Source organism: Rhinolophus sinicus, linkage group LG09 (genome assembly GCF_036562045.2).
Source record: "Rhinolophus sinicus isolate RSC01 linkage group LG09, ASM3656204v1, whole genome shotgun sequence".
NCBI classification, from domain to species: Eukaryota; Metazoa; Chordata; class Mammalia; order Chiroptera; family Rhinolophidae; genus Rhinolophus; species Rhinolophus sinicus.
In genome coordinates, this window is record NC_133758.1 from 59904631 (window position 1) to 59925090 (window position 20460).

The window sequence follows — 20460 nt, forward strand, 5'->3', positions numbered from 1 at the left end:
TTTAAAATCAGGGTGATGTTGGCCTCAAAAAAATGAGCTTGGGAGCCTTCCCTCCACTTGAATATTTTGCGATAGTTTGAGAATAGGTGTTAATTCTTTTTGGAACGTTTGGTAAAATTCACCTGTGAAGTCATTCAGTCCAGGACATTTGTTTGCAGGGAGCTTGTTGATTACTGATTTGATTTTGTTAGTAGTAATTTCTCGGTTCAGATTTTGTTTCTTCTTCATTCAGCCTTGGAAGATTATATGCTTTCATGAACTTATTCATTTCCCCCAGATTGTCCAATTTTTTGCCAATTGGTTGCTTGTAGTATTTTATTACAATGTTTTATATTTTTATATTTTTTGTGGTGTCTATTTTCACATCTCCTCTTTCATTTATGATTTTATTGAGTTCTCTCTCTCTCTCTCTCTCTCTCTCTCTCTTTTCTTGACGAGTCTGGTTAAAGGTTTATCAATTTTGTTTATCTTTAAAAAAAAAAAAGCTCGTTTTCATTGGTCTTTTGTATTGTATTTTTAGTCTCTATTTTTTTAAATTTCCATTCTGTTCTTTATTTTTTCCTTCCTTGACTCACATTGGGCTTTGTTTGCTATTCTTTTTCCAGTTCCCTTATATGTGAAGTTAGACTGTTTGAGATTTTTCCGGTTTCTTGAAATAGCCCTGCATTGTTATCGATTTCCCTCTTAGGTCCACTTTCCCTGTGTTCCATAGATCTTGGGTTGTTGTGTTTTCATTTTCATTTGTCTCAAGGTACCTTTCAATTTTTTCCTTGATCTTTTAGACCCATTCGTTATTTAGTAGCATGTTATTTAGCCTCAAAGTGTTTGTGTGTTTTCCAGGTTTTTTCCTTGTAATTGATTTCTAGTTTCATACCATTGTCATCAAAATTCTTGAAATGATTTTCATCTTAAATTTATTGAAACTGGTTTTGTGCCCTACATGTGGTCTATCTTGAAAACATTCTGTGTGTGTGGGGAGCCATGGTTGCAGATAACTCTGAGCCTTATAGAATGGCTCGGTTTATGCTTAACCTAAGGCATTGTCTCTGCCTGCACCTGGAGGGTGCTTGCAAGCTGCTAAGGAATGTGGTGGGAGCGGCCAGTTCCCGGACACAGAAGACTGATGGCTATTCAGGGTAATTGATAAGATAATTACTTTTGGGAGTTTCAGTGATTTTGTATCCTCTATGAAAAAGTTAAAATTTACATTTGTTAAGGTAATGCATGCTTTCTTTGTTAAGTTGCAGTACTCAAACTGCATATATTGGTGAAGAAAAATAAACTCGGGGCTTCAGCATCACTGAAGACCGGCCGCATCAGCATTTGTATGAGTGTCTTTTATCCATTCCCACTCCCCCATTTAGGTACTGATCGACTTGTGGCGGCTGGCCCGTCACATGTGTGCACTTGTCATGCTGGGCGTCAGGCGGGGTCTCAGCTCCCGCTCCCCACATAAGAACACAGGATATGGTGAGGCCAAAAAGGAACACCCACAGAGCCATAGATAGGGGAGTCATACCACTATATTCTCGCTGGCGGCTGGGTTGGTGACACAGGAAGCAGAAGCCACACTATGCACAATCCACCTTTGCTAGCTCAGCCACCATCTTGTTGCTAGCCCCCCATTTTGCTGCTAGCATAGCCACAACAGTTACATTAGTGGCCAATGGCTCACTGGTTACAGCTGACAGCCAACTAGCCACAGCTGATGGCCATCCAATCACCGTTGATGGCCATTTACTACCTGAGCCAGCACCTTTCCATGTGAGGGCAAGAGCGTGGAAACTGCACTCCTGGCTCTGTCCCCACAGCACTTGAGAAGAATGTATATTCTGCTGTTTTGGGGTGAAATACTCTAAAAATATCAATTGCATCCATCTGCTCTAGTGTGTCATTTGAGGGTGCTGTTTCCATGTTGATTTTCTGTCTGGAGGATATGCCCATTGGTACCAGTGGGGTGTTAAAATCCCCTACTACGATTGTGTTACTGTGGATCCCTGCCTTTACATCAGTCAATATTTTTATATATTTAGGTGCTCTCTGTTGGGTGCATAGATGTTTGCTATGGTTATGTTTTCTTTTCTTTTTTATTGAGGGATATTGGCGAACAGTGTGTTTCTCCAGGGCCCATCAGCTGCAAGTAGTTGTCCTTCAATCTAATTGTGGAGGGTGCAGCTCAGCTCCAAATCCAGTTGCCATTTTCAATCTTTAGTTGCAGGGGGCTCAGCCCACCATCCCATGTGGGAATTGAACTGGCAACCTTGTTGTTGAGAACTTGCGCTCTAACCAACTGAACCATCCAGCCGTCCTGTTTATGTTTTCTTGATGGATTGATCTCTTTATCATTATGTAATGTCCTTTGTTTCTTATTACAGTCTTCATTTTAAAGCCTATATTGCCTGATATAAGCATTGCTACCCCAGCATTTTTCTCATTTCTATTTACATGAAATATCTTTCCCCCATCCCATTACTTTCAGTCTATGTGTTTCTTTTGATCTGAGCTGGTTCTCTGGTAGACAGCATATGCATGGGTCTTGTTTTCTAAATTGCTTTATCTTTTTTCTTGTCTGGGAAGCTCTTTATCTATTCTTCAATTTTAAATGATAGCCTTGTTGGGTAATCATTGTAGACCCTTGTTTTTCATTACTTTGAATATTTCCTGCCATGCCCTCTGTCCTGCAAAGTTTTTGTTGAGAAATCACCTGATTGTCTAATAGGAGCTCCCTTGCATTACATTGATGCAAAAGTAATTGTGTTTTTTCCAGTTATTTTTAACTTTTAAATCCCAATTACTTTGCACTAACCTAATCCGTAACTGTTTATCTTTCTCTTAATGCTTTTAGGATTCTCTCTTTGCCTTTAACCTTTGAAATTTTAATTATAATGTGTCTTGATGTGGGCCTGTTTGAATTCATCTTTTTGGAACTCTCTGTACTTCCTGGGCTTGTATGTCTACATCGTTTGCCAGGTTAGGGACATTTTCAGTCATTATTTCTTTAAACTGGTTCTTGATCCCTTGTTCCTTGTCTTTCCCTGCTGGTATACCTATAATGTGAATGCTGTTATGCTTGGAGTTGTCCTCAAAGGTCCCTTAACTATCTTTGTATTTAAAATTCATTTTTGTTGTTGTGGTTCTGATTGGGTGTTTTCTACTATATACTCTTCTAAATCACTGATTCAATCCTCTGCTTCATCTAATCTGCTGTTGATTCCTTCTAGTGCATTCTTCATTTCAGTTATTGTATTCTTTATTTCTGATTGGTTCTTTTTTATGGTTTCTATGTCCTTCTTTATACTTACTATCTCTTGTTGCAGTTCTCACTACATTCCTTAAACATTCTTATAATCGATGTTTTGAACTCTCTCTCTGGTAGGTTGGTTGCCTCCATTTCATTTAGGTGTATTTCCGGAGATCCCTCCTGTTGTTTTATTTGGGACATGTTTCTTTGTTTCCTCCTTATGGCTGCCTTTCTGTGTTTGCTTCTATGTAGCAAGTAGATCTCCTATGTCTCTGTCTTTGCTGGGTGGCCTTATGTAGTATATGAACTGTGTGGTCAATTCTTTGGGAAACACTTCCCCGACTTCTTGCCTAAAGGAAATTCTCCCTATCACAAGCTTTTAAATCTTTTTTATAGAATTCTTCATAGTTGTGCTTTAACATTTATTTGAATAACATTTTTTTTCTTCCTTACTAATCCATAACCCATACGATTTTGATATGCATATGAATCACTGTAATAAAAATGCAGGTTCTGATTCAGCATGTCGGAAGTGGGCCTGAGAATTTTTTAATTTCATATGCCAATATGAAGGCTGCTGGTCAGCATACCACATCTTGAGTCTTGCTTGGTAGGTGCCTCAAAACTGTATGTTGCCCATGCTGGACCGAGGCATGGGGGGGTGGCCTTGTTGTGAACTGAGGCTGGCTGCCACCAGTATTGGGCCTGAGGCAGCTTAGCCAATGGCCCTGGGACCCCTAGGCCTGTTGCCACCATCAGCTGCCCAAAAGGTCCAGCTGTTGAAAGAGGCTTCTTATGTGAGTGTCTGGCTGGTTGACCCAGTGTTGAGAGTGCCCTTGGTGATGCAGCACTAGCTGAGCGGGTGGAGTTCAAGTGAGTCATGAGATGTGACCAATGGTGGTTTTGATATAGGATTCTGGTGTCTAGTGCCCAGAGATTGTCGTCTCATGTACCCAAAGAATTAGAATGTGGACTCGGAAGGAGAGGTAGAGGAGCAAATATTTTTATTAAAGCAAAAGTACAGCCTAAGAGATTAGGAGAGGGGTACCCAAAAGTGGCTAAGGCAAAAGGCTCTTATTTTTATACTTTCTCTTGCATGCTTGGAGAAGGGAGTTGGCACCTTCAGATGGATTTTGTCTATCAGATTTGCTCTGTTTGTCCAGCCTAAAAGGATTTAGGAAATAACCCATTTATCACTAGAGGAATGTTACACTGTTGCCCTGGAGTGAAAGAGTCATTCCAGAACCTGGAATTCCAAGATATGGCTGCCTTTGTTTATTCTACTAGGGACTTCCGTTTACCTAACAACATGCTAATTAACCTGTCTCAGTTTTTATAATGTTAATGCAGATTCAGATCACATGCCTGTACCTGGCCTGTGATCTCCTTGTACAGTGCCTCGAGGACACTGCAGCCAGCCTCCACCTCGGGCTTGCAAATTCCATACAGCTATTCCCAAGTGTGTGTGGTACAGTTTTTGGGTCACTATTCACCACCAAAATCTCCCCAGGCCGTTGCAAATTGTCCACTGTTGTAACAAACCGCCTCTGCAGTTTGTGGGGGTGGCGTTTGTCACCCAGGCTTTCAGAGTGCCCGAGAATGTAGCTGTAGGTGGGCAGAGTGGGGTACCAAGAGGCTGAAGGGTGTGGTCAGTGGTTTCTACAAATTCAGTGTAGTTTGGGTTCTTGGACCAGTGCTGGGCCTGAGACCATCCTGCAAAACAAAACAAAACAAAACAAACCACCACTACCAACAATAAAACAAATGCACACACACTAAAAAAACAGAAAACACTTAAAAGAAATACCAAAAAAAAAGAAAAAATAAAGAAAAAATAAATAATTTGAAAAAAAAAAAAAGAAAAAAAGAAGAAAAATTAAAAAATAAAAACTGTTGACTCCAGCTGTGTGCAGCACAGGTCTTGGCTTACCACCCTCCAGCTATCTCTTTGAGCTGTTGTGGGCTGCCTGCTGCTGTAAAAGTTCCCCTCCAAGCCTTGTGGAGGTGGGGACGGCCTCCAGGTGCCCAGAGTGTCAGACAATACAGGTCTAGGTGGGCAGGACAGGCTTCTCAGGTGCTACGGGGTGTGGTCAGTGGTTTCTCCAAAATCAATGCAGTTTTCTTCTCTGGCCCACACAAACGAGCTGAGAACACCATAGCCAGCCACTGAAAGTTGGGCTTCTCTTTTGTGAGCAGGTCACATGGGTCTTAGGGCACCTCTTCTGGTGAAGGATAAGGAAGGTGAAGAGTTCTGAGCTTCTGAAAACCCAATGCTGCCCCTGCAACCTAATGCTGAGCCCTATGTGTGTCTCAATGACCCGTAGGGATCTGCCCAGAAAGGTGGGGCTGGGTGGGCTGTGAGAGGCGGGCTAGTGCATTTGTGGCTGGGACCAGCTCAGAGCTGTCAAGCCGCTGCAGAACTGGTCTTTTCTATTCTCAAGGACTGAGGAACCAGCCTTTCCAATTCTCAAGCTGCTACCACTTCTGGAGCCCACCTGGAACACTGGGTGGTGTGTGTTTGTGGGGGGGATGAGTGAGCTCTTGGAGAGTGAAGGATAGGCAACCAGACTCTGCGTCTTTGTTTTCTGCTTTCTGCCTAGCCATGAAGGCTTAAGCCACAGTTCTCACCTGAAGTCTTAACCCTGAATGCTGGGGACAGCCATCTATATGCTGATCCCCTAAGCAGGACTGGTCCATATGGAGAGAGCCTGCATCCTGGCTTCTTCCTTCTCCCAAGGCTCCTGTGAGCTCCAATCTGTGTCCTGGGGCCCCATGGCCCATGGACGATGTCTCTGCATTTCCCTCTTCCTTCCTCCCCTGCTCACCCAACTTGCCCACCTTCAGATAATTCAATGTGCGGGTCTCTCAGTCATTCCTGTGTGATGAGCAGAGAATCCTTTATTGAGTTATAGCTGTTCAATTTGTTGTAACTTCCAGGGGAGATTTCAAGAAGCACTTCTCACTAGGCCATTTCTGTGTCTGATCCAATTACATTTAAAATAATTATTGGTAGGTGTATTTATTGCCATTTTGATAATTGTTTTTTGGTTGTTTTTGTGGTTCTCTATTCCTTTTTTCTTATCTGATCTCTCCTTTCAGTTTGCTAGTTTGCTTTTGTGTTTTGTTTGTGTTCTTTTCTCTTTTATTTTTGTCTAATTTTTGTCCTTTTTAGTTTGTGGTTACCATGAGGTATATATACACATATACATATCCGTGTATATCTATAGCAGTCTATTTTAAGCAAATAGGCATTTAAATTCAGATGCGTTGTAAAAACACTACAATTTTCAATTCCCCTCCATACTTTGTGTTTTTGATGTCATATTTTATATGGTTTTGTTTTGTGTATCTCCTGATTGTTCGTTGTTTGTTGTAGCTATAATTTTACTACTTTTATTTTTTATCCTTCATATTAGCTTTTTAAGTGACTGATTCACTGTGTTAATTCTATACTTTCCTTTACCTATGAGATCTTTTTAAATTCCCTGTATTTTATAATTTCTTGTATGGCCTAATCTTTTCTGCAATAAAGACCCTTTAACATTTCTTTAAATCCAGTTTAGTGGTGATGAACTCCTTTATTTATTTTTTTTGTTTGCCTGGGAAATTCTTTAACTCTCCTTCAATTTTGAATGATAACCTTGCTGGGTATCAGATTCCAAGTTGTAGGTTCCTTTCTTACAGCACTTTAAATATTTCCTGCCAATCCCTCTGGCCTCTAAAATTGTTGTTGAGAAATCAGTTGATAGCCTTAAGGAGTTTTCTCTTGTATGTAACTTATTGTTTTCCTGTTGTTGTCTTCAAGATTGTCTCTTTATCCCTAACTTTTGCTATTTCAATTACAACAAATCTTGGTGTTGGCCTCTTTGGGCTCATCGTGTTTGGAACTCTCTGTGCTTCCTGGATTTGGATGTCTGTTTTCATCCCCAGATTAGGAAAGTTTTCAACCATATTTTTTCAAACATACTTTATGCCCTTTCTCTCCTTGTAGGACCCCTATAATATGAATGTTAGTGTGCCTGATGTTGTCTCACAGGGTTATTATACTATCCTTGTTTTTAAAAATTCTTATATCTTTTTGCTGTTTTGATTTGCTGATTTCCACAATTCTGCTTTCCAAGTCACTACTCTGTTCTTCCCTTTTAATTAACTTACTGTCGATTCCTTATAGTACGTTTTTCATTTCAGTTATTGTATTTTTTAAATTTCTAATTCATTCTTCATTATCAATTTATTTTTTAACTCTTTGTTGAAGTTCTCTCTGATTACCTTATTTTACTCAAGTTTGTTGAACATTTTTATAATTATTAGCTTGAATTCTTTGTCTGGCAAATTACTTATCTCCATAGTGTTCTTCTCTGTTTTTTGTTTTGTTTTGTTTTCCTTGTTTCTCCATTTGGGGCATATTCTCTCTTCTTATTCTATTTGACTTTCTGTGTTTGTTCCTATGAGTTAGATGAAATAGCTATCTCTCCCAATCTTGAAAAAGTGGTCTTGTGTAGAAGTAGCCTGTGTTCCAGGTTGTATTGTCAGGCCAATTGGAGTTAGGTCAGTGTGCACAGTGCCTGGAGTGATGCCTATCCAGAAGGAGCATGTTCCAGGTGGGGCAGCCTGGTGTACATATATTATAGCTCCCTGTTCTCTGGCTGTCCATGGCCAGACAGGTGTTGGGGAAGAGCAGCCTGGTTTGTGTACACTTCCATTCCTCGCTGGTCCACGTGGGGGCAGCCCTTTGGATGTGTGCCACAGCACCCTGCTTGTTTTACTCTTGATCTGGGTGGAGCTGCCTGGTGTGTGTACTGATTTGATTGCTATGGAATCAGGGTGTGTGCAGGGCAGTCCCATGAGTGCTCGTAAAATGTGGTCCCAAGCTGGCTCCTTTTCAGTCTGGGCAGAGTTGTGCTTTATATGCTTGTGAGGGATGCCATGTTAATATATTGTTGACTATTGCCAGAGCCCAGTCTGGGCTGGAGAGCTCTGTGTGTCTGTGTTGCAGTGCATGTTGGTTCCACTTTTGCTCCAGGTGGGGTAGTACAGTGGGTATGCTTAGCAGTGGCCTGGTGCTCACATGTCTAAGCACTCTGTTGGAACCAGTGGATTAAGCTATAGATGAAGGGGCCTGTGCACATCTGTTATGGCATCTTTTTGTTCCTGTTGGAGCTAGTTTAAGGAGGGATGTACTATGGTGTCCTTTCAGGTTGGCCAGAGAACATGGATAGAGCTCCCAGGCATGCTTCTAAGTACAGGGGGAATGTGCAAACAATGGTGCTCACTAGGTGTGCATTCAGTGTATTCATGGGAGGGGACAAGCTTCATGTTCTCTTATGCTGCCATCTTAAACTTGCCTCTGAGATGAAGTTGTTTTCTTTTTTTTTTTTTTTTTCCTTAAGCTAATTGTGGAACATAAGCAAATAGGTTTGCTAATCTACCCTCTCCTAGAGTAATTTAACTCTTCTTAAAAACTGCAGGCCACCCCACTGCAGAGGAAGAGCTTACCCCAATCACCTACAACGTGGACACAGAATTCAAGCGCAAGAGGGTGGTTGGGTTTGTGTGTCGCACTTCTTTCCCAGCTTTACCAGTTAAGCAAGTTACTTCTGCTAGTGAGAAGTGGGTGAGAGGCAGAGAGGGGTTAAAAGGCACGACTGTGAGTTCCTTTCTTCCCAGAGGACCCTCCAACACTTACAAGCTTTAGTACAGCGGAATAAATGTCTTTTTTTCCTTCAAGTGAACAGAAAGCCCACTTTATTCTGCAATATTAGATCTCAAATCCCCCTTTTCTCACTAGGTCTTCCAAGGAAGTCAAGAGAGCCTTAAAGCAAGAGAGAAAACAAAGGTCACTATCTTGTGGGTACTTTGAACAAATGACTGAGGGATACTTGTGGCTTCTTTACTTCTGTGACACCCTGGGGGAGAAGTGATTAGGGGGTAGGGGTGGCCTTCAGAGGAAGTAGTATTTGGGGAATGCTGCAGTAGGGTATATCCAGGATGGCTCCAGCAGTCCCAAAGGTAGATGAGGGCAACTGTAAACAGAAGAGTAAGAAGGCTACTCCATCATCTCTCTAGGTTCTGTTTTCTCCTATCTCCTCTTCCTTTTCCCTTTGCAATTCCTGAAAATTAGTAAAATTTATGGATGTCTTCATTTTGTATCTTTGGCCAAACACAAAACTAGCTTGAGATGAGTAGTTATTAATATAAATTAGTAATCATATAGCCCATGACAGAGACTCTCTCCTTGACCAACTTTAGTCAGGCACCTCCGAATACTTTTCTCAACCAGGCTTTGACTTTGGGACTTTCACATCCATCTTTACATTGCTCAATTTTAGCAAAATTCCTACTAAGTCAGTTTAGTAAAAATCCCCAACTGTAGTGTTCTGGTTGAGATGGCAAAGTGAAAAATGCTGTGCTTACCTCTTCCATGACTACATTAAAATTATGACTAAATTATAGATCAACCTGGAGAACCATGTAAAGACTAGCTGAACAGAAGTCTTATAACTTAGGGGATAAAGAAGACACGTTGCGATTAATAGGAGGTGCAAAGATGTGAAATTGGCTGGCCCCACACTCATGTTTTGTGGTTTAGAATTAGGAGGGATATCTCAGCTGCAGAGGTGCCCCCTGAGTAACGAGGGGTCCCAGACCCAGAACAGACTCCACAGCTTGGAGCACCACTACTCAGGTAGAGAAGTCCACACAACATATGGCTGTAAAAATCAACAGGGATTCCATCCATCCATGCAAGATGGAAGGCTGCTGGAAACCCAGGCATCCTTTTAAATGGAGTGTGCATAGACTCTCTCGCTCTCAGGTACACACCTTGGGATCCAGGGGAGGGACAGTGGCTTGGGAGGTGCCAGAGACATACAAGGAAATACTGAGTTGTGTGGCTTTAGGGTGAGAGCTGGAGGGACAACTGCTATTTTCTCTCTGTTGAGTCCTCCTCCTGTGCAGCCAATGTGTAGGTGCCATTGTTCCTGTGTGCAGCCAACATGTGGCTGCCATTGTTCCTGTGTTGAGCCCTCTACCCACACAACCAAATCTGAATCTACATTGGCCTGGTGAACTCCACTCACTCCAACATGGTGACACCCTGAGACCCCACTTCATCCAACTCACATACCATCCAAGGCTCTTTCAGCAGATGAGCTTAATTAGAAGCCAGGAGGTGATGGGAGGGCTCAGTGTGCCTTAGGCCTTTTGCTGAGCTGCACCAGATCTGGTAATAGTGGCAGCTGGCCTTGGTTCACAGCACTGCCTCTTCCACATGCATCCAGGTCCATCATTGGCATCTACCAACTGCAGAACACCTTGTAACTCCTACCAGGAAACTTCAGGCCAGTCACAGGCAGCAGATGACCTTGGCCTGCACCAGAGCCCTTTCAAAGAGGCACCAGAACCAGCACATATGTTGGCTGGCTTCAGATCACAACAGAACATCATCCGATTAGCCCCACAAGTGGTACAATAAAAAGGTGGCTTCAGCAGGCACAAGAACCCACTAGCAGAAATATTCACCCCACAGGGTCAGCCTTCACACAGCAACACTTACACTGTTGTCACAGCCAACCCTTATGGCCAGTCAACCTGAAGGTCAATCCCACTCACTGAGGTGCCAACAGAAATCAAGGCTCAACTACAACAGGAAGGCACATATGACCCACACAAGGGACATTCCTGAAGCATTGACTCAGGTGATCAGGGAGACTGCATCATTGGCCTCCACAAGACAGCAATTACATAAGACTACCCTGCCAAAACTGGAAGATGTAGCAATCTAACTAGTACATAGAAACAAACGCAGAGAGGTAGCCTAAATGAAAAAGCAAAGAAAGACATCCAAAATGAAAGAATAGGAAAAAAATCCAGAAAAAGAACTAAACGAAATGGAGGGAAGCAATCTGCCAGATATTGAATTCTAAACACTGGTTATAAAGATGCTGAAGAACTTAATGATAACTTCAACAAAGATATAGAAAGCATAAAAAAGACAGAGAAACCATCAAAAGTACCAGCCAGAAATGAAGAATTCAATAACTGTAAAGAATATAATAGAAAGAATAAAAGCTGAATAAATGAAGCAGAGGATCAAGTCACCGATTTGGAAAACAAGGTAGCAGAAAACACCCAATCATAACAACAAAAAGAAAAAAGAATTTTAAAAGAGGATAGTTTAAGGGACCTCTGGGACATCAAGCATAACAACATTTACATCATGGGGTTACCAGAAGGAGAGGAAAGAGAGCAAGGGATTGAGAACCTATTTAAAGAAGTAATGACTGAAAACTTTCCTAAGTTGGTGAAGGAAACTGACACCTAAGTCCAAGAAACACAGAGTCCCAAACAAGATGAACCCAAACATGCCCACACCAAGACACATTATAATTAGAACGTCAAAAGTTAAAGACCAAGAGAGAATCTTAGAAGCAGCAAGAGAAAGGTAACTAGTTACCTACAAGAGAGCTTCCATAAGTCAGTCAACTGATTTCTTAACAGAAACTTTGCAGGCCAGAAGGCACTGGCATGAAATATTTAAAGTAATGAAAAGCAAGGACCTACAACTAAAATTATTCTACACAACAAGGCTATCATTTAAAATTGAAGGGGAGCTAAAGAGTTTCCCAGACAAGAAAAAACTAAAGGAGTTCATCACCACCAAACTAGTATTCCAAGATATGTTACAGGAATTCTTTAAGAAGCAGAGGAAGAAGAGGGGGTAAAAAAGAACATAAATAGTAATATTATAATGGCAGTAGGTAAATACTAAGTACCTATAAATAATGACTTTAAACATAAATGAATTAAATGCTCCAAACAAAAACCATAAGGTAAATGAATGTAGGAAAATAAGACTTATACATATGCTGTTCACAAGTGACCCACTTCAGATCAAAAAACACACATGGACTATCTTTTGGGGATGAAAAAAGATATTGCTGGCACGTGGAAATGAGAAAATCTGGGGTAGCAACACTTTTATACCAGACAAAATAGACTTCAAAACAAAGGTTATAACATGAGACAAAGAATCACATTTCATAATGATTAAGGGATCGATTCAACAAGGGGATTTAACCCTTATAAATATTTATGCACCTAATATAGTACCAACCAAATATATAAAGCAAATATTAACCAATATAAAGGAAGAAATCAACAGTAATACAGTCATAGTAGGAGACTTTCACACCTCCATTATTAACATCAATGGATAGATCTTCCAGATAGAAAATCAACAACGAAACAGTGACCTTAAATCACACATTAGATCAGATGGATTTAATTGATATTTTAAGAGTATTCCTCCCCAAAGAAGCAGAATATACATTCTTTTCAAGTGCACATGGAATATTTTCCAGAATAAACCACATGTCAGTCTACAAGTCTCAATAAATTTATGAAGATTTAAATCATATCAAGCATATTATCTGACCACAATATTATGAAATTAAAAATCAATTCTAAAAAAAAAAACACTGAAATAAACACATGGAGGCTAAATAGCATATTACTAAACAATGAATAGGTAACAGTGAGATCAAGTAGGAAATCAAAAGATAGAGTGAGACAAATAAAAACACAACAACCCAAGTCTATGAGACACAACAAAAGCAATCTGAAGAGAAAAATTCATAGCAATACTGGCCTAATTCAAGAAACAAGAAAAATCCCATTTAAACAACCTACCCTTACACCTACAGGAACTAGGAAAAAAAACAGCAAACAAAGCACAAAGTGTGTAAAAGGAAGACTATAATAAAAATCAGAGTCAAAATAAATAAATTTGTCTAAAGAAAATACAAAATAATCAATGAAACCAAGATCTGGTGCTTTGAAAAGATAAACAAAATTATTAAAACTTTAACCAGACTCATCAAGAAAAAAAAGGAGGGCCCAAATAAAATCAGAAATGAAAGAGGAGATTTGACAACTGATATAACAGAAACACAAAGGATTACAACAAAATACTATGAACAATTATATGAAAACAAATTAAACAATCTGAAAAAAGTGGATAAATTACTAGAAGCAAACAAATTTCCAAGACTGAATCAAGCAAATCAGAAAATCTGAACAAAAATTTACTGCCAACGAAATCAGTCAGTAAACAGAAATCACCCAACAAACAAGAATCCTGGACCAGTCCTGGTAAATGTTACCAAACATTCAAAGAAGAATTAACAAGTATCCTCCTAAAACTATTCCAAAATTTCAAGAGAAAGGATGGCTCCCAAGCTCCTTTTATAAGTCAAACATTATCCTGATTTCAAAACCAGACAAACACATTACAAAAAAAGAAAATTATAGGCCAATATTCCTGATGAACATAGATACAGGAATCTTTAACAAAATAGTAGCAAACTGAATTCAGTAATACACTGAAAAGACCATACACCAGAATCAAGTGAGATTTATTCCTGGGATTCAGTTTGGTTCAGTATGTACAAACTAATTAATGTGATACACCATATAAACAAAATGAAAAATAAAAATTATATGATTATATCAATAGATGCAGAAAAAGCATTTGACAAAATCCAGCATACATTTATGATAAAAACTCTCATTAAAGTGCGAAGAGAGGGAACATACCTCAACATAATAAAGTCCATATATGACAAACCCATAGCTAATATCATACTTAATGGGGAAAAGCTAAAATCATTCCTCTTAAGAAAGGAACACGAAAAGGATGTCCATTTTCACCACTTTTATTCAACACAGCAATCAGACAAGGAAAATAAATAAAATGTATCCAAATTGGAAAGGAAGAAGTAAAACTGCCATTATTTGCAGATGACACAATACTATAGATAGAGAACCTCAAAGAGTCCACACACACACACACACACAAAAAAAACACTATCAGAACTGATACGTGAATTCATTAAAGTAGCAGATTACAAAATTAATAATTAGAAATCAGTTGCATTTTTATATATCAATAAAAACTATCAGAAAGTGAAATTAATAAAAAAATCCCAATTACAATTTCATAAAAAAAAAAAAAAAGAAACATCTCGAAACACATTTAAACAAGGAAGTAAAAGACCTGTACCTGGAAAATTATAAGACATTGAAGAGAAAAACTGAAGATACAAATAAATGGGAGCATATATTGTGTTCATGGATAGGAGTATTAATGTCCTTAAAATGTCCATACTATACAAAGCAATACATAGATTCAATGCAATCCTTATCAAAATACCAATGACATTTTTCACAGAACTAAAATAAATAATTCTAAAATTTATATGGAACCATAAATGACCCCAAATAGCCACAGTAATCTTCAGAAAGAAGAACAAAGTTGGAGGTATCAAAATACCTGATATCAAAATATACTACAAGGCTACAGTAATCAAAACAGGTGGTACTGTCATAAAAACAGACATATAGATCAATGGAACATAACAGAGAGCCCTGAAATAAACCCACATGTATATGGTCAATTAATCTGTGACAAAGTAGGCAAAAATATACAGTGGGGTAAAATCAGTCTATTCAATAAATAATATTTCGAAAAACGGATAGATACATGCAAAAAATGAAACCAGATTATGTTTTTACACCATATACAAGGATAAACTCAAAATGGATTAAAGACTTAAACTTAAGACCTGAAACCATAATACTCCTAGAAAAAAACAGAGGCAGTAAACTCTGACATTGCTCTTAGACTTATATGAATATTTTCTGATCTATCTCCTCAGGCAAAGGAAACAAAGAAAATATAAACAAATGGGACTAAATCAAGCTACAACATTTTTGCACAGCACAGAAAACGATCAACAAAATGAACAGAAAACCTACTGAATGGGAGAAGATATTCACCAGTGATGCATCCAATAAGTGGTTATTATCCAAAATTTATATATATAAAAATACTCAACACATACAACACAACACACACACACACACACACACACACACACACACACACGTGCTTGCGCGCATGTGCACATATGCCAAATCCAATAAAAAAATAAGCAGAGGACCTGGATAAACTTTTCTCCAAAGATGAAGTATAGATAGCCAATAGACATGGGAAAAAGAGCTCAACGTCACTAATCATCAGAGAAGTGCATATTAAAACTTCACACCTGTTAGGATGGCTATCATCAATAAATTAACAAACAGCCAAGTGTTGGTGAGAATGTGGAGAAACGTGAACCCTCACGCACTGTTGGGGTTGCAAACTGGCATAGCCACTATGGAATACAATTTGGAGGTTTCTCAGAAAGTTAAAAATAGAACTACCTTATGACCCAGCAATTCCGCTTCTAGGTACTTATCCAAAGAAATCTGAAACACTAATTCAAACAGATATATGAACCCCTATGTTCAGTGAAGCACTACTTATAATAGCCAAGATACGGAAGCAACCTAAGTGCCCATCAATAGATGATTGGGTAAAGAAATTGTTGTTCATATATACAAGGGAATATTACTTGACAATAAAAAACAAAATCTTACCATTTGCAACAACATGGATGGACCTAGAAGGTATTATGGACAGTCAAAAAAGTCAAACTAAGAAAGACAAATACCATATGATCTCACTTATATGTGGAATCTAAAGAACAAAATAAATAACAAGAACAAAAACAAAAACAAAAACAAAAACAGACTCATAGATATAGGAACAAATTCACAACTGCCAGATGGAAGAGGGGTTGTGTGGCTGGGTGAAAAAGGTGAATGGATTAATAAGTACAAATAAGTAGTTACAAAGTAGTCATGAGGATGTAAAGTACAACATAGGGAATATAGTCCATAATATTGTAATAACAATGTATATTGTGAGGTAGGTATTAGACTAAGAGGAGGTATCACTTGGAAAATTATATAAATGTCTAGTCATTATGCTGCACACCTGAAACTAATAGAAAATAATATTGAATGTCAACTGTAATTGAAAAAATAAAAAATTTCACCCCAAGTCCCCTCACCCAGAGAAAAGTAAATAAAAATAAATTAATAAAAAATCTCCACCCTGTTTCTGATCAAATTCTTCATCCTCACTTTTGGTATATGATCAGGGTGGCCTGCCTTCTGCAAGAATCTTGTCAAGTAAGTTTAGCCAGAATCCCCCTTACCCCCTGATGTTTCCTCTTAGTAATTTTCCATCCACTGACCCCCCCCCCCCGTCCCCCGCTCCTTGGCTATAAATCCTTGCTTGCCCATGATGTATTTGGAATTGAGCCCAGTTCTATACTGAGTTCTCTTTTCCTCTATTGCAATAGTTTTGAATAAAATCTATTTGGGTTGAGACTTTCAAAATGGCGAATTAGGTAAATGCTATGCCAACTTCATCCCAAGATCACAAGAAAATTATAAATTATAGAACAATCAACCTCAAAAATCACCTGAACAGAACCACTATAACTAAGGATATAAAGAAGCCACATTGAGACTGGTAGGAGGAGATGATCCCAAAACCACAGAGAGAGATTGAACATCAGGAGGGACACCTCAGTAGCAGAAGTCCCCTCTGAAGACGGATGGGCCCCCAGCCCAATGCTGGCTCTCCAGCCCTGGGGTCGTGTGCTGGGAAGAGGAGTTCCCACAGCATCTGGCAGTGAAAATCAGTGAGGACTCTGTTTGCCCTTCCCAGTCGGGTGGAAGGCAGCTGGAAACTCAGATGCCATCTTGTAGAGCTGGCACATGGACTCGCTAGCTTTTAGGCACTTACTTGGTTACTGGTGGAGGGGTGGCAGGACGGAAAGCCCAGAGATGTGCAGGGGACAGCGGGGGGACTGAATTGAGTAGCTTTGGCGTAGAGTAGCTGGAGGGGCAGGAGCCATTGTTGTCTCTGTGTGAAGCCTGACAGAGGTGTGGCTTATAGGAGGGTGTCATCTTTTCAGGATTAAGCCCTCCCCCAAAGGACCAAGTCTGGGACCACATTAGTCTGGTGGAATCTGTTCATGCACATGGCCTTGGTCATGCCATGTCCCCCACCCTCCACACAGCTGGTGCTGTGTTGCCTGGGAAACTCTTGACTGCTGGGCTGCTGGCCCCACCCCACAGGCTGGGGATTAAAGCAGGTAGAGAGCCTGTTGCAGCCCAGGAAACATTTGCTGGTGGGTGATAACCCAAGACCTGTACTGCAGTGTAGACAAGTGGTGGATGGCTGTAGTGTTCTCAAGCCATTTTTGTGGGATGATTGGGGCCCAGGACCGGTGTGGGAGCTGAGACTGCATTAACTTTGTAGAAACCACTGACCACACCCCATAGCTCCCTGGAACCCCACCCCACCCACCTAGAGTTGCATTTCCAGGGTCACTCTGGGTGCCTGAGTGGCAAGCCCAGCCCCACAAGCCACGGAGGTTTTTTACAGCAGCTAAAAATCTGTAATGGTCTGGGGAGATTTTGGTGCTGGACAGTGACCCCAAAACTGCACTGTAGCCACTTGGGTGCAGCTCTCAGAAATTTGCGAGCCTGATGTGGTAGCTGGCTGCAGTGTGCGTGGGGTGCTGTGCAAGGTGGTCACAGGCCAGACACAAGAGTAAGAACTGAATCTGTATTAACGGAAAACCCACTGGTCATGCCTCTTGATTCCTTGAACTCCACCCTGCCCTGGTAGTGCTGCATTGTCAAGTGCACGCTCAACACAAGGTCAACCAGCCCAGCACAAGCACCTAAGGAACATTTTTCAAAAACGGACTTATGGGCAGCTGGCAGCTGGCAATAGGCTTAGGGGACCCTGGGCCTTTTGATAAGCTGCCTCAGTTCCACTATTGGTGGCAGTCAGCTGAAGTTCACAGTGAGGCCACCGCCACATGCCTCCAGGTCCAGCACAGGCAGCAACCAACCACATATAGCTTTGAGGCTCTTACCAATAACCTCGGGCTGGTAACAAGCAACACTGAAATTGCCCTGCACTGGAGCCCCGCCCAAGAGATGCCAGAAATAACACACTCAGAGGCCAGCTTCAGACTGCAACAGAGCACTACCTGGTTAGCCCCACAAGTGGCACACTCAAAGAGGGTCTCAATAGGCACAAGAGCCCAAAGGGGCGAAGCCTCCTATGAGGAGTCAGCTCCCACACAGCAGCTCATACACTGTGGGCATAGCCTAGGAGTCAATCCCACCCACTGATGCACCAAAAGCAATCAAGGCTCAACTACACAGGAGAACACACACAACACACAAGGGACACTCCTAGAATACATACAGGAGATTAGGGACACTGTGCAATTGGACTACACATACAGAGGACATGTACTACATAAGGCCACCCAGTAAAGACTGAGAAACAAAGGAGATCTATCTAATACATGGAAGCAAACACAGAGTGGAAGTCAGAACGAGGAAACAAAAAACATGTCCTCCCAAAAAAAGAACAGGAGAAACCTCCAGAAATGGACTAAATGAAACGGAAGCAACCAACCTACCAGAGACAGAGTTTAAAACACTGATTATAAGAATGCTTAAGGAACTTAGTGAGAATTTCAACAAAGAGATAGCAAACATAAAGAAGGATATAGAAACCATGAAAAAGAACCAGTCAGAATTAACATTAACTGCAATGAAGAGTACACTGGAAGAAATCAACAGCAGATTGAAGCAGAGGACCAAATCAGCAATATAGACCACAAGGTAGCTGAATACACCCAAACAGAACAACAACAACAAACAACGAAGATTAAAGGACCTGTGAGACAACATCAAGTGAAACAATATTCACATCATAGGAGTACTAGAAGGAGAAGAGAGGGAGCAATGGATGAAGAACCGATTTGAAGAAATAATGACCAAAAAATTTCCCTAACTTGGTGAAGGAAATTGACATACAAGCCCCAAAAGTGCAGAGAGTCCCAAACAGGATGAACCCAAATGAGCCCACACCAAGACGTATCATAGCTAAAATGACAAAGGTTAAAGACAAAGAGAGAATCCTAAAAGTAGCAAGAGAAAGACAGAGGGTTACATACAAGGGAGCTCCCATAAGACTATCAGCTGATTTTTCTGCAGAAACCTTGAAGGCCAGGAGGGAGTGGCAAGAAATGTTAAAAGTGATGAAAAACAAGGGCCTACAACCAAGACTACTCTACACAACAAGGCTATCTTTAAAATTGAAGGAGAGATAATGAGCTTCCCAGATAAGAAGAAGCTAAAGGAATTCATTACCACCAAGACAGTATTACAGGCTATGTTAAAAGGACTTCTTTAAGCGGAAGGAGAGAAAAAAAGATAAAAAATATGAATAAAATGGTAATAACTCTGTACCTATCAATAATCACTTTAAATGTAAATGGACTAAATGCTCCAATCAAAAGAAATGAGGTACCTGAGTGGATAAAAAACCAAGACCCATACATATGCTGTTTACAAGAGACCCACCACAGACCGAAAGACACACACAGACTGAAAGTAAAGGGTCGGAAAAAGGTATTTCACCCAAATGGAAACGAGAAAAAAGCTAGCGTAGCAATACTTATATCAGACAAAATAGACTTTAAAACAAAGACTATAATAAAAGACAAAGAAGGGCATTACATAATAATGAAGGAATCAATCCAACAAAAGGACATAACCCCAGTAAACATCTATGCACCTAATGGAGAAGAACCTAAATATATAAAACAAATGTGGACAGACATAAATGAAGAGATTAACAGTAACACGATCATAGTAGGGGATTTTAACACCCCACTGACACCAATGGATAGATCCTCCAGACAGAAAATCAACAGGGAAACATTGGCCTTAAATGACACACTAGAACAGATGGATTTAATTGATATTTTAAGAGCATTTCAACCCAAAGCACCAGAATACACATTTTTTTTTTTTTTTTTTTTTTTAAGTTTATTGGGGTGACAATTGTTAGTAAAGTTACATAGACTTCAGGTGTATAATTCTGAATTACATCTGCAATAAATCCCATTGTGTGTTCACCACCCAGAGTCAGTTCTCCTTCCATCACCATATATTTGATCCCTTTTACCCTCATCTACCACCCCCCAACCCCCTTACCCTCTGGTAATCACTGAACTACTGTCTGTGTCTATGAGTTTTTGTTTCTCATTTGTTTGTCTTGTTCTTTTGTTGTTTTTGGTTTATATTCCACATATCAGTGAAATCATATAGTTCTCAGCTTTTTCTGTCTGACTTATTTCGCTTAGCATTATATTCTCAAGATCCTCCCATGTTGTCACAAATGGTCCTATTTTATCTTTTCTTACCACTGAATAGTATTCCATTGTGCA

The 20460-nt window shown here is 40.1% G+C and overlaps 1 protein-coding gene across 1 annotated transcript in view; it reads right to left on the reverse strand.

Moving 5' to 3' along the window:
• Window positions 1–4222: 4222 nt before the first annotated feature.
• Window positions 4223–20460, reverse strand: part of BLVRA (biliverdin reductase A) — a 108124-nt gene continuing 91886 nt past the window's right edge. Inside the window, exon 10 of the mRNA XM_019718889.2 lies at window positions 4223–4954. Coding sequence (XP_019574448.2) covers window positions 4909–4954 — 46 coding nt within the window. The 3' untranslated portion in view covers window positions 4223–4908. The remainder of the gene's footprint in view (window positions 4955–20460) is intronic.